This window comes from Lygodium microphyllum, chromosome 24 (assembly GCF_053477565.2).
Source record: "Lygodium microphyllum isolate KBCC chromosome 24, Lygodium_microphyllum_v1.1.10, whole genome shotgun sequence".
In the NCBI taxonomy this organism is placed as follows: domain Eukaryota; kingdom Viridiplantae; phylum Streptophyta; class Polypodiopsida; order Schizaeales; family Lygodiaceae; genus Lygodium; species Lygodium microphyllum.
Genome location: NC_141158.1, coordinates 84,503,441 through 84,517,224, shown reverse-complemented (window position 1 = coordinate 84,517,224; position 13,784 = coordinate 84,503,441). Strand labels below are relative to the sequence as shown.

Genomic DNA, 13,784 nt, shown 5'->3' with positions numbered 1-13,784 from the left:
AATGCCTTTATCTATTCCATCTAAACCTTGGGAACATATATCTATGGATTTCATTACTGGCTTACCAAATACTAAATCTAATCATGACATGATTTGGACAATTGTAGATAGATTTAGTAAGCAAGCATATTTCATTGCATGTAAGAAAACTTTAACAGCATCACAAGCAGCACAATTATTTTTAAAAACTGTTTTTACTAACCATGGATTGCCGAAAGTGATTATTTCAGATAGAGATTCTAGATTTTGTAATAATTTCTGGATTACACTGTTTTCAAATCTAGGCACAAAGATTGATTTCTCATCTGCATTTCATCCAGAAACAAATGGACAAACAGAAGCCACAAATAGCACTATTTTAGATCTTTTACGTGCATACACTATCTCTAAACCTCAGACATGGGATACTCATTTACATTTATTACAATTTGCATATAACAATACACCGCACATATCTACAAAGAAAGCACCTTTTGAAGTTATTTATGGACATAGATTATCTACACCTGTTGCATCTTTGTCTAATAGAATACAAAGTGCCGATGATATTGCTGTTATGCATAACACTATTTTTGATGAGGTAAAGGATATGATTGCTAAAGCCCAACAATCATATACCAAACAAGCCAACAAGAAAAGACAAGCCATGAATTTCAAAGTTGATGATTATGTTTGGCTTAGAATAGAAAAGCGTAGACTGCAAAGTGTAGATAGACATCCAGTTGTCAAATTAGCCCCTAGATTCTACGGACCATTTAGAATCATTCATAAAATTAATGACAATGCATTCAAGTTAGAATTGCCATCTCATTGGAAAATTCATAATACCTTTCATATTAGTTTATTGAGACCATTTAGAGGACAATTACCTATCCACCCTGTCTATGAAAACCCACCTTTATTAGAAGAAGAGACTGAAATCCTTGAACCAGAAGCCATTATAGACACTAATTACATGACCACTAGAACTGGCCGAAGGTACTCTAGATATCTCGTGAAATTTAAGAATCATCCTGTAGAAGAAGCACAATGGATGCACGCTAGAGACCTAAATGCTTTCCCCACTCTGTTAGCTCCACATTGAGCTAATAGCAATTGAGGTCAATTGCTATCCCACCCCGGGGGTATGATGCCAGGAGGCATATTCCACGGTGGATTCCGTGAGGTTTTACGGTGGATTCCGTAAACTTAGATGACCGGGGCTCATACACAAAGAGGATTCTTTGTGCGAGAAGTTGATGGGGACGCCTATCCTTTTCGGGCGTTTCATTAATTTAGTGTGTACATAGGTGATTCCATAGCGGGTGATTCCGCAAAATGCATATTAAATTAATAAACGTTTATGAGTTTAGAGTGCGCACTCGTAATAAATTAAGGTTAGGATTTATTTCTAACCAGTTGATTTATTTATGTAACTGAAGACTGCTAGGTATTCACTTTTGTCGGTTTAATTGTGTTATTTTACTAACGATTGTGAATGCTTCAGTTGATGTGTAGAGATAGCAGCAGTGGCGGAGGAAAGCATTGGAGTCTAGCGGGTTTTCGACCTTTCGACTATATTTTGATAGGCGCCACGCCTATATTTTGATTATGTCTATAGAGACATCGACTATTTATTATTATTTTGTATGCGCTTATGCGCCTGGATATGTTATTTTTATTTGGACATTGAGATTGGGCGTGCCAGACTCTTTGGGCACCGTCCATTAGCTTTATTTTCCTATTTTTGGTAGAAAGCAAACTCAAAAGCTAAAAGCTTGTCATATTTTTGTAATTGGGCTATTTTTGAGCAAAAAGATTGGAAATATATATTAAATACATGCTTTGTGAAGCGCTCACACAAGGCATGGGGGAGATTCAACCCAATTTGTCTCTTGTCTCATGTCGTGCTTGTTTTTACATTGGTTTTTGTGCTAAAAAGTAGAGTGCTTTGTTCTTGGGGACCTTTGGGAATTCACTACGTGAGCTACCTGCGTCCGATCTGCGCACCAACCGGTCCCATGTGCAAACATTGCTGCACTCAATTCAGACATGTCTGCATCCAACGTAAACATTCTTCCCTTCTTCTTTCCTTTTGCTATCAAGTGACCTTTATTTTTCATATCCTCAACAAAGCATCCATGAGAATTAAATCTGACCTGCAAGCCCTGCTCAACCATTTGACCGACAGAAACCAGATTCTTGGTGATATTTGGGACATGAAATACATCGGACATGTATTTCTTTTTCCCATCCTGCATAGACAAGGGAATTTTTCCAATCTGCACAATAGGATGTGCAGTATCATCACCAGTCTCCACAAATCCTGGTTTTTCCATTTTCCTTGCATCCTCCATCCATTCTGCATGACCTGTCATGTGGTTTGATGCACCTGAGTCAACATACCATACATCATTGCTCTCTTCTGCACTTGTCACAGAATTGTTCATGTGCTGCACCATGAACAAATGCTCATTTCTGTCATCACCCTGTCTGCTAGAAGATACATAATTCCCTTGTTGTAGTTTTCCATTCATGATGTCATTCTACTTTTTATAGCAGTCTTTAGCCATATGACCCATTTTACCACAGTAGTAGCATTCAACATTACTGTTTGCATTTTGACCTCTTTGCCATCCACCACGACCTCTTTGGCTCCCCCTGCCTCTAGAGTTACCACGTCCTCCTCCATAGGATTGGTTTTCTTGAGTTTGCTGCATATTCTGATTTCTGCCACGGCCTCCAAATCGGCCTCCTCTACCTCTGCCTCTACCTCTTCCAGCATTTGAGTAGAAGACAGCTTCTTTTGAAGTTCCTCCTGAAGAAGATGCACCACCATTTCTTTGCTCCTCAGAAATTAGAAGAGCAATCAGCTCCTCAAAATTAGGAAATCTTTCACGAACTGAAATGGATGTCCGAAACTGTGCATAATCCTTTCCTAGACCATTCAAGGTCACAGAAACTAAATCATCATCTTCCACTGGCGACCCGATGGAAGCAAGTGCATCTGCAATCTTCTTCACTTTCATGTGGTAGTCATTGATGCTCATATTTTCTCTTTGCACATTATGCAACTCTTGCTTGAGCTGCATTTTCCTAGCTTGCGTATTTGTGCTATACATTTTTGACAAAGTATCCCATGCCTCCTTTGGCGTACTTGCATCCTGAATATGCACAATCATAGAGTCTGAAATGCTGATAGACAGCCAGTACATAACTTGCCTGGCTCTCTCATGCCATGTTTTAAATGCCTGCATTTGCTGTTGATTGGGAACATCAGGAAGAACTGGTTCTTCTTCATTTCCTGCAACAAATTCCCAATATCCTTTTCCCATAAGGAAATTTGTCATTCTAAACTTCCATGCTTGGAAGTTGTTCTTGTCAAGCTTTTCAGTGACAATCTGTGAAAGAGAATCAGATGCCATTACAGAACACTGCAAAAACTTCTGTCACTGCAAAAAACACAGCTTCACCCTCACAAGGGAAAATCTGCAAAACTGGCGAAAGTGGTATTTGACCACACAGTCACTTCCTAGTGACGATTTTGCATCAACAGGCAACAGTGATGATTCTGTAACTCCCAATGTCTCTGCGCACAAGCATACGATGCAATTTCTACAGTAACTTTTCACCGACCTGTAGAACGGTCTCTGCACAGCATAAAACTGGGCCTTTTTCTGAGTGCGTGCAGAAAACTTCCGCCTCCAAAACAGGCCCCGAAATGGCCTCAAATCAAAAAAACAAGGTCGCCAGGGGCTAAAGCCCTTACCCGCAGCATATACTGCCCTCTTGCTTCACCGCGAAGGGCGTCTCAACCTGAGACAATGCACTCCTGCACTTTCCGACTGTGCTACCTATAGAGATCTGCTCCCAAAACAGAAAATGAAAGCAACACTGCTCCTTTTACCAGAACACCGCGAGCTTGGCTTGCTTTCTTGAGCTCCTTACCACGAACAAGGCTCTGATACCATGTCAAGATTGTGGGAGAGAAGGAAGGAGTCTCGCTTGAAGCTTTCTTGCTTGCACAATGGGGGAAGACACACAAGGGTGGAGGCTGAAAACAGTTTTCCTCTTCTTAGTTGTGTAAGCCAAAAGAACTCAAGTACAAAGAAATAGAAGAACCCTCTATATGGGTCTCAAACCAAACTCAACTAACTAAGGTGGCATACTAACTGAGCCACGAACTAGAGTAGATAAGGATAGCTATCATGTAGCTATTATTCATGGGCGGTGTACCAACCGCGTCTGCAACTGACAAGTCGGTGACATAAATACACAACGGTCACCCTGGCGTATCACGAGTGGAGCTCGATATCTCAACACATTCTCCTCATGTTCTACACAAAGAACTCATTGAGATATATCATCATGGTTCTTCCCTCTCTATTAGGAAGACTGATTGGTCAAAGCCTCCAATTTAGAAGCGTTGTGACCTTTGAGTTGTTTCTCTTGATCCAAGACTATAGAAACCAACTCCTCCCACTTAAGGGTCTTTGTTTTGCCACCCTAAAGCAATCAAGAGGGAGTAGAATTTACTGAATTCAGGTCATAATTGAGAAAGAAGAGTTATTTCAATGTTCTTCAATATAGTTGCCTTCCTTGCATCTTGGACCTGCACCTGCAATGATCGAAGCTTATTGAAGTCCTCATATGAACTTTCAAAGACACCCACTTCATGATGGTCATCTGATTGTACATTTAATCTAGCTTCAACAATCTCTCCTAAGCCAGGTTTAAGTACTCGATGTGAGCAATGATGGTTTGAGTGCAAGAGAGGAAGAGGAAAGAACGGATACAAGCATTCAATTTGTCCCAATGTGTACCTTCATAACTGTTGAAATATCAAACTGAGAGTATGAGAAGGTGTGCACAAGAGGGAGAGAGAGCTCAAGTACAAGAAGAAGATCTTGCTTAATGAGTTGTTCATAAGTACAACTAGTACACTCTCTCTAGCTTTGAGAGTGACCTCTACACTATTTAAATAGCCTCTAGATGGCTAGGGTTAGGGTTTTCCCTTGCCCTCCTATCCATTCACACCCAACTATCCTTATCCACCCTTGCATACATAGGGTTCACATGCATATCTTAAGAGTGATCTCTAGGCTATTTAAATAGCCTCTAGATAGCTAGGATTAGGGTTTCCCCTTGCCCTCCAGTCCATTCACACATAGCTACCCTTATTCACCCTTGCATATATAGGGTTCACATGCCTCCCTTTCAACATGGTTGGAGGGCTGGGGAAAACCCTAACCCTACTATCCAAAGGCTATTTAAACAGCCTAGAGGCCACTCTCAAAGGTTATCCACCCTTGCATACATAAGGGTTCATATGTCTATCTCTCAACACCCTCCCTCAATGCTAGAGTGGTATTGGACTCTAAGACATGTTAATGTCCCCCCCCCCCCCCCCCTCCCTCCCAAAAAAAAAAAACAAATGGGATGCCTTTACAAATTAGGTTACAAGAGTACTTATAGGTAGAGGATTTATAGATTTAGAAGAGTCGATCATCACATGTTTTGGAGATAAAGTTGGCCTCCAATTCTGTTGGTACTTTAAGGGTGGTAGGGCATTTGCGGGTAATATGCCATGTCTTCTTACATTTGTTGCACTTCATCTTGTCAGTATATTTTTTCCAACAATTGCTTACAAGATGTCCCCTTTTATTTCAAAAGGAGCATTTAGTGGAGGCAGTATAAACCAAGAGTTGCTCACGGGCTATTGAAGTAGATGCCTAACTAGTCCTATCTTCTTTCTAATTTCTTTTCTCCTCATCCAAACAAGATTGGATGGTGCTTTCCAAGGTTGGATTAGGAATATTTGTAAGAGTAGTTACAAGGGTTGGGAATACTTTTTTACGGCTTTCAAGAGAATTGCAATAGTATCTTCATCATAAATTGGAGCTTGAACCAAGGATAGTTGTGCCATGAGCTGCTTCATGTGTGAGATGAACTTACCCAAGTCTTCTCCTTGCTTATACTCTGGGCTTAAAATTTCGATCTTAAGAAAAATTTCAAAGTACTTTCCTCTAGCTTGTTAAAGCTTTTCAAGCTCATCCCATTTCTCCTTGGCAATGGAGAGTTGGTCAATGTGATAAGTCAAAGATTCATCTAGATGAAGCACGATTATGGCTTGGGATTTTTCATCATTTTCTACCTCAAGTAGGTTTGATGGGTCAATAACATTGGTCCCCTTGATGAAGGGCCAGTAGCCCTGCTCCATCATTTATACTTCACTAATACATGTCATGTATGAAAGTCTTTTCCATCGAACTTACGAATTTGAGGTCTAACATTAGTATAGGCCATGGCCATGATAGGAAGGTCTTACAGATTGCACTGGGCAATGGCAATGTCTATTCCTTTACAAGTTTGGTACTACAAGCAGAAGCAATCAAGTTGAAAACAATTGATGTGAACTTAGATAAACATATTAGATTAAGAGAAGAAAATGGTCTATGTGTTTATATTTGACACATAATCTTACAACGATCAAGAAGAATGATGGCAGTTAAGCACTCAATGAATATGATAAGGTAGATATTAATCTCTCAAGACTGAGATTTAGTATAAAACATCTTCCACATACTAATTAGAAACTATGAAATGTAGCATTAGTGCTTACAAGCACTCATCTCATAGTATATGTTTGCAAGTTGGCTTTTGATGAGCTTAATGATGTCCACCAAGTATGTTTGGACCTAAGATGGAGTTTCCAAATTTGCAATGAGTGCCAAAGATAGAATCAGTGATTAGAATCACCGTTACTGACTTCCAAGATGATTAAAGTGGAAATGAAGAAAGCTTGAGCTTCTTGGCTATGGTTTCCTACAAGACCCACATTTAAGGTTTTGCCCACAATGCCCAACACAGGAAGAATTTTGAGAAATCCTTTCAGTGGTAAGATAGCTCACTTGGGGAGCTTTCAAAGCCCTATGCAGTCCACCCACATTGTGCCTTCCACAATGCATGGCTACCTACTGAGCATCACACTATCAAAAATGGCGCATTTTTTGTGTTTACTATAATGCTAGTCTCCTACAAGCTCAATGTCGAGCTTTATTATGCCCCACTACTACGCTGGAAGAGGTCTTTAGAATAAAGCAAGGCAAACTATGCCCTCCTTTGACCACACCAACTCCTCCAAGGTTTGCATGTCCAGTTTGGCTATGGAGGTTGAGATGTTCAAGTGAGGAAATGATATGCTCATGTGCATTTAGTGGGAGATGAAGTTGAAGGGAGATTTTTGGATCAGAGATGGCTTTGATACCATGTTGAAATATCAGAGTGAGAGAATAAGAAGGTGTGCACAAGAGGGAGAGAGAGCTCAAGTACAAGAAGATATTGCTTACTGAGTTATTCACAAGTACAACCGGTACACTCTCTCTACCTTTGAGAGTGACCTCTAGACTATTTAAAAAGCCTCTAAATGGCTAGGGTTAGGGTTTTCCCTGCCCAGTCGATTCACGCCTAGCTACCCTTATCCACCCTTACATACATAGGGTTCACGTGCCTATCTCTCAACAATCACCTAAGCTTTCTCATTTGTAGAGTGCTTGGAGGCATCATAGGTTGCAGGATAGTCGAGAGCCCCGATCACGAGCTCTACCAAATCATAAGACTCTAGTATGGCAAGCATCACTACCTGCCTAATGCGGTAATTATCCCCGTCAAGCTTTTGATCTGCAAGAAAAAGCCGACAACACGAGGACCTTACAATCTATAATATCCTGAAACTCCATGTCAATTATGATTGACATTCAAAATGGAATGACCTATACACAAACAAGGGCAATCCCCTTTAACTCCATGCACAATACCAATGCCTACTAGGACTTCCTCCACTCGTCATCAAATAATTTCACCCACTGAAGGTGATGAAAACTTGAAATTTCTTTTCTAAAGGTTGAAAACACAACCTTTCCTCCACCACCAACTTACCTACAAAAAATAACTTCACTCCTCCACAATGTACCTATTCGACTCAACCTCCAAAGGTCACAAATGCAAACTTGTCATGAAGATCCTCATGATCAAGTTTGCCCATGATCAATCAGCCCTTCTACACTGCTCGAATATCATGTCAAAAGTGCAACGAATGTGAAAGTGTATGGACAAAACTAAAAGACAATAAATATGAGAGAAGAGGGAGAGAGAAAAGAGAAAAAACACAAAAATCTACAATCAATGAATGTTGAAATGAAGAGGGCAAATGTGCAAGGGTTGTCGATATATCTCCTTGAGCCAAATCTCTCATCGACTCTTGAAACCCAAGTGATGTGAGGGCAAGATACACAAGCATCATATATAGCCAAGAAAGAAAGCAATAAAATAGGTAGGTCAACCTGCAAATCTAGTCGACCAACAAGCCACAATAAATGCTCCCAATTGGCTACATGCAACCAAGAAATCTATGATCTGACATCAGGTTGCCACATGGCACTACCCCTGCCCGTAATCAAGTGCCCATACAGTGCAATTGATGAACCCAAATGACACAAGAAATGCATAAGTCCCTCCAAGAGAATTGCCTGCACCAATTGGATCCTGAGAGTGCTAGTCCAAGGGATGACTTATCTCTTAACACTTGGGAGGGAATTGCACCCCATTTCCACATATATACCCCATCTTATCCTCCAAACTTCACCACTCATATTCCAACACATAGAAATCATCCAAAATCCCTTTTTTTTTCAAATTATAGGCATGCTCAATCTTTTCACTTCTCGACTCGAAATTGATCTTCCTTAGCACTTTCACATCTTGCCTTAGCCTAGGCTCCCCAACATGAGAGATTGTGCACCCCACCAATGAGGGTGGCTCTAGTACCAAGTGTAATACCAAGTGTAATAGTCCAACCCTTGGAATCCCATGTGGAGCACTCCCACAACCCCTACCAAGCTCTCAGAAAGTTCTACAACTTGATGTGCTCGATTGCAACATCACTTGCCCAACACGACATGGAAATTCACAACATGTCACAGCATGCACAAGAGAATGCAAAGAAGGCAAGAGAGTTTGTAGAATGGCCCATCTCAAAAGGGAGAGCTCGTATTCATAGCAAGGGACTATGTACAATGCAAGCCAAAGGCACGGCAAGGGACTATGTCATGGTTGAGGGTGGAGCTATCAAAGCACGCCACACTCAACACCATGGGATGAGAGAGAGAGGCACACTCATCCCTCAAAGCCATTGAATAGAAAAGTATGTTTGTCTACAAATTATGTAAGAATGCACATGAGAGAGAGATAAAAGTAACAATAGCAACCCGATGGAATACAATCCTTAAAGCTATGTAGGTTATGACAACCTTGCTTAATCTACATGTCTACTTTTTCAAGCATATGCCAATCAGTCTCTGCATAGTTTGATAAATAAAGAAAAGGAAAATTAATTTTGACGTGTGTGCTTGTCACGGGGCAGAGAAACATAAGGCTTAAGTATTGAGCTTGTATGACATAACTTTCCATCAACCTTCTGATCAGTTGTGCAACCTTCTCTTCATGTTTCAACACTATGAGCTTCCATGAAAGGTTTCACCAGTTCCCAGCTGAATTACAGGGCATGCTGCAAGATGGGACAAGAAAAGCTTCAAAGAACAGACCTAACATGTTATTATCTTAGCTGAAGATTAGGAAGCTCATAAAAATCAGTTTTCCCCATGTACGATCAGAAATCATGTGTACCAGTGTTGAGATTCAAACACATCGAGGTATCAAGCACAACCCCCAATAGCTGTATGATCACCCTTCACCCTTGTAGGGGCTAATACGCTGGAGGAGCCCAGGCACCAGCTAATACAATTGCACCATGTATTCATAAGGTCCAACTGTTGTTACAACAAGAACGTTCACACAGATAAGACAGTACCAAATTCCTTGTTCCTCTTACATGGATCAATAACATCAAATGTAATTGGAATCTTTCTTTTGAAACCAGGCATACCTTCAGATAATCATGTACAAGCAGTCCATCAGGTGATGAATTAACAGTAGCCATGTCTGTCTACACACATGCAATCTCAGTAAATATAATGGTGAGACAAAACCACTGCTAGCACCATGTTCTTCAGATAGAATCCTTATAGTTTATAATACAAATAAAGACTCAACCACCAGGAGGCTTCACTCATTCGTGAAGAATGGTAGTTTGCCATAATCTGAACCTGTACACAAATTGCTGCAATGACCTCTCAGACATGGTTGCAAGTACAAGATCAATATAAAACCATAGTCTGGCCCTTCCAATTACAACTATCACACAAGCCACCCTGGACAATAAGTCTTCCCTATCACTTGCATCTAGCTGCATAAAGAGCTCCAGTACATCATCCCACCATGGTTTTGAAGCTGTTTCAGCAACCGCCACTTGCAGGCTCTATTGAGCTGAGTAAACCATTTCCTCTCAGCTGCATGCAATGGTCCTCTGCATCAGCCTGACCACAAATAATTACAACAGCCAACCCATTGTAATGAGCCTCTTGCATAATGTTTACAGCATTGTCCAATGTCATCCCTGGTATAACTTTCATGAGCACTTGCACAACATACTCTCTTTTATTGTAGTTGTCATTGTGCAGTAATACCCTGTAGGGTGGAGAAATCTTTCGTGATTTCCTGTTGTCAAAAAACCCATTTGAATTAACATCCGACTCATGGATTCACATGAAACATCCATGCGGACAAACTGTAGAATAACATACAAGATGTTACTTCACAAGTCTATATGCTTCTTCAGAAATCAGTTACTTTGGCTAATTACAACTATAAAATCAACCATTTCACAATATGCTTAAGCAGCACCTTCCAGGTCAATTAGTTCAGCTCACCTATATTTAGACTTCACTTATATGGTATAGTAACTTACTTCTAAAGGGAACCTGGGTTTACTGAAAAGAAAGCTTTAGAAAATCACAGGAGCAACGACCTCTTTTTTGTTGGGTATGATATGAGACCATATCAGTGTCCCCCAAATGACCAATAACAATACATGACATACATATTGAAACAATGACAGCAAATGAGATCTACAGGCAAAAGTCCAAGGGGGTTTGTGAGATTAGTGGAATATCACATGCTCTAACCTACAAACAAATGGAACATATATGTAGGGGAAACATGAAACATGCCTGCCTGCTGAGTAATTAACATCATTTAGGGAAGCAGTAAGTACCGAAGGTCGAATTCGGACTCGCGCCCTGGCGTAGTCCTCTCAATTGTTGGCCTGTCGAGAACACCCCCGCCAGGGCCACTTGCACAGGCAGCCTTTGCAATTCTCGTCTGTTTCTCCTGGCTGGGATTGGCTTTCGCTGACCACCGATGGATCGAAGTAATGGCCTCTGCAATCTCCAAGGAACACTCTGGTTTTGATAAAAGGGCAGGGATCAATCAAAGGCAATGATGCAACTGGCAACCATAATCAACAAAAGGCAATGCAACTGGCAGCCATACTTCAGACCCTGACCCTAACCCTAATCCCTATGACAATAGCCAGATGGAGATGCAGTGCTGCAGAACTTAGGGCCGTAATTCTGCAACGTGTTGTCCTGATTCTGCAGCATATTGTACAGACAGGGGGAGAAGAACAAAGCCTTGATTGTCTAAGAATTGATGGAGTTTAAGGCAGAAGTGTTACCTGCTTCCCTAAATGCTTGCAATGGGGAAGAAACTCGGGGCAGCAACATGCCTGCCATAGGAGTTGTGGGTAAAAGCGTCTCTTCCTAATTCACAAGAAACTCTGTGACTTGTGTGCGTCTTTACACGACATTTTGCAATTGCATTTGCATGTGGACTCCAATATACTTTATATTCATTAAATAATAATCAGCCATTTACACAAGTTAGGATATAAGGTAGCCTATAAGAGGATGTTCCCACCAGGTGTTTGAAACACCTCGTGAAACAATTGGGTAGCCCATAAGAGGATGTTCCCACTAGGTGTTTGAAACACCTTGTGAAACAATTGGGTATGTGAGGAAGTGCATAGACTGGTTGCATTCCCACCTTTGCACGAGGCATTGAGGAACCAAGAGTTTGCAAACTTTCAACAACCTTCTACCAGTAACTATTCACCAAATGCATGTAATAAGTGCCTTCACATATGATGGTTACAATTAGAATACCATATTTGCACCTCTACTACTTGTCACATTAGGTCGACTTTGCCACCTTTGTGCTCTCGCCTTGCTCCATGCTTGTAACCTTTGACCACCTATTCTCCTCGTTATCATCATAGCCTTCGACTACCTATTAAAATAGCATTTGGCCACTTATGGTCCCACCTATCATCATAGCCTTTGGCAACACATGCTTCCACCTTACTTTATGCTTACTATTGGCCTAAGATCATGTACTATCATCTATGCTGCTCTCACCTTACTCTCTATCTAACTATGGCCTATCAAAACACTAGCACCTCTACTACTCCTAATGGCCAGTCACAACTCCTCTCTCTCTCTCTCTCTCTCTCTCTCTCTCTCTCTCTCTCTCTCTCTCTCTCTCTCTCTCTCTCTCTCTCTCTCTCTCTCTCTCTCTCTCTCTCTCTCTCTCTCTCTCTCTCTCTCTCTCTCTCTCTCTCTCTCTCTCTCATAGTTTTGTGCTTTTCACTCCATAATTAATCAAGGTATAATACAATTGTGAATGGGTTTTATATGCAATGTACAAGTTAAGAACATAGAGACTTTGGTCTATCACTCCATATGCAAGTAACCTTCATGGTATTGTTTTGCTTATGTAGCCCTTTAAAGCTACTTTTCAAGTACCTAAACATTTAAACTTGCTTAAGCTTTTGAGCCACCCATAGGGTCACAATATGCATTATTTATGCAAAAGAAGTTCATTTGCTAGCATCTTTGCTTTGGTGCTTGTGGACATTATTTAACACAACACTTACTAAATGTGCTCAAAATTTTTTTACACTATTGTGTGTCACATTTCATGGCAGTCTTAGTGTATGTTCCTCATTATATTTGTGTTATACATGGATGTTGCTTATATGCATTGTTTGTATTTTAACTTGTGAGCACTTTCCTTGTAGGTTGTTAGAGGCAATATTTATGGAGGACCCCTTGCTAAGTCATTCTAGCTATCTTCATTAAGATTCTTAACTCAACTTTTAGCACCATGTCATCTTCTTGAATTCCATGGCTCATTTTTGCTACCTTGTACCCTCCTATGGCCATGTGCATTGGAATGAAATACGCTTCAAGTAGTGATACATAAAGCCATGCTCCGTCAATTGGTGGCCTGATTACCATATTTGGCATGAGAATGACCACATGCATTTTGTTCTTTTCCTCTCCATATCTCCCATTGTATTTGCTCAACTTATTTGCATGTGTCTTAATGTCCAGCTATATGCAAAGAATACAACTTCTCAATAATTTTCAACCTAAAAGAAGAAGTAGAGGGAGTAACAATCTTGCCATTGAGCCATTTTTTAGCTGGTAATGTGAGTTTTCCTCCATGAGACCTTGTCGTAATTTCTGAAATACATGGTTGAGCTCATCATCCAAAAGATAGACATCTTTTAACTCCTCAATCCGGTCACAATGTAACTCAATCATAACTAAAATCTGACATGCCCACATTCTAGAAAGAGAATAACTTTGCCCCTTGTATGAGTAATGTCAAAATCATAGTTTTGCAAGATAGCTATCCACCTACGCTACTTAGGAGTGAGATTTGATTAAGGAAATACTTGGATATCTTCGCTTCATCAAGGGAGAATGCTTGATCATTATTGAAAATTAAAAGTTGAGTTTTTCCAAAAAGGTTGCCATTGCTCTTCTCCACCTTATGACTAGTTG

The 13,784-nt window shown here is 40.6% G+C and overlaps 1 protein-coding gene and 1 long non-coding RNA gene across 3 annotated transcripts; both read right to left on the bottom strand.

Annotated features, from left to right (window-relative positions):
* Positions 1-9,014: 9,014 nt before the first annotated feature.
* Positions 9,015-10,061, bottom strand: LOC148015312 (uncharacterized). The gene is made up of 3 exons (XR_015688442.1): positions 9,923-10,061; positions 9,664-9,806; positions 9,015-9,544 (listed from the first exon to the last, which is right to left on the bottom strand). It is a non-coding gene; the product is annotated as an uncharacterized LOC148015312 (long non-coding RNA).
* LOC148015311 (ATP-dependent Clp protease adapter protein CLPS1, chloroplastic-like) lies at positions 10,013-11,748 on the bottom strand. Of its 2 annotated transcripts, none has more exons than XM_087665913.1 (3): positions 11,612-11,748; positions 11,150-11,336; positions 10,013-10,593 (listed from the first exon to the last, which is right to left on the bottom strand). In XM_087665913.1, the coding sequence occupies exons 1-3, from the start codon at positions 11,667-11,669 to the stop codon at positions 10,332-10,334; spliced, it is 507 nt and encodes a 168-aa protein (XP_087522039.1). In that variant the 5' UTR covers positions 11,670-11,748; the 3' UTR covers positions 10,013-10,331. The 2 variants fall into 2 exon arrangements, with proteins under 2 accessions (XP_087522039.1, XP_087522040.1); XM_087665914.1 differs by having other exon boundaries at positions 11,150-11,315.
* Between the last annotated feature and the right edge of the window lie 2,036 nt (positions 11,749-13,784).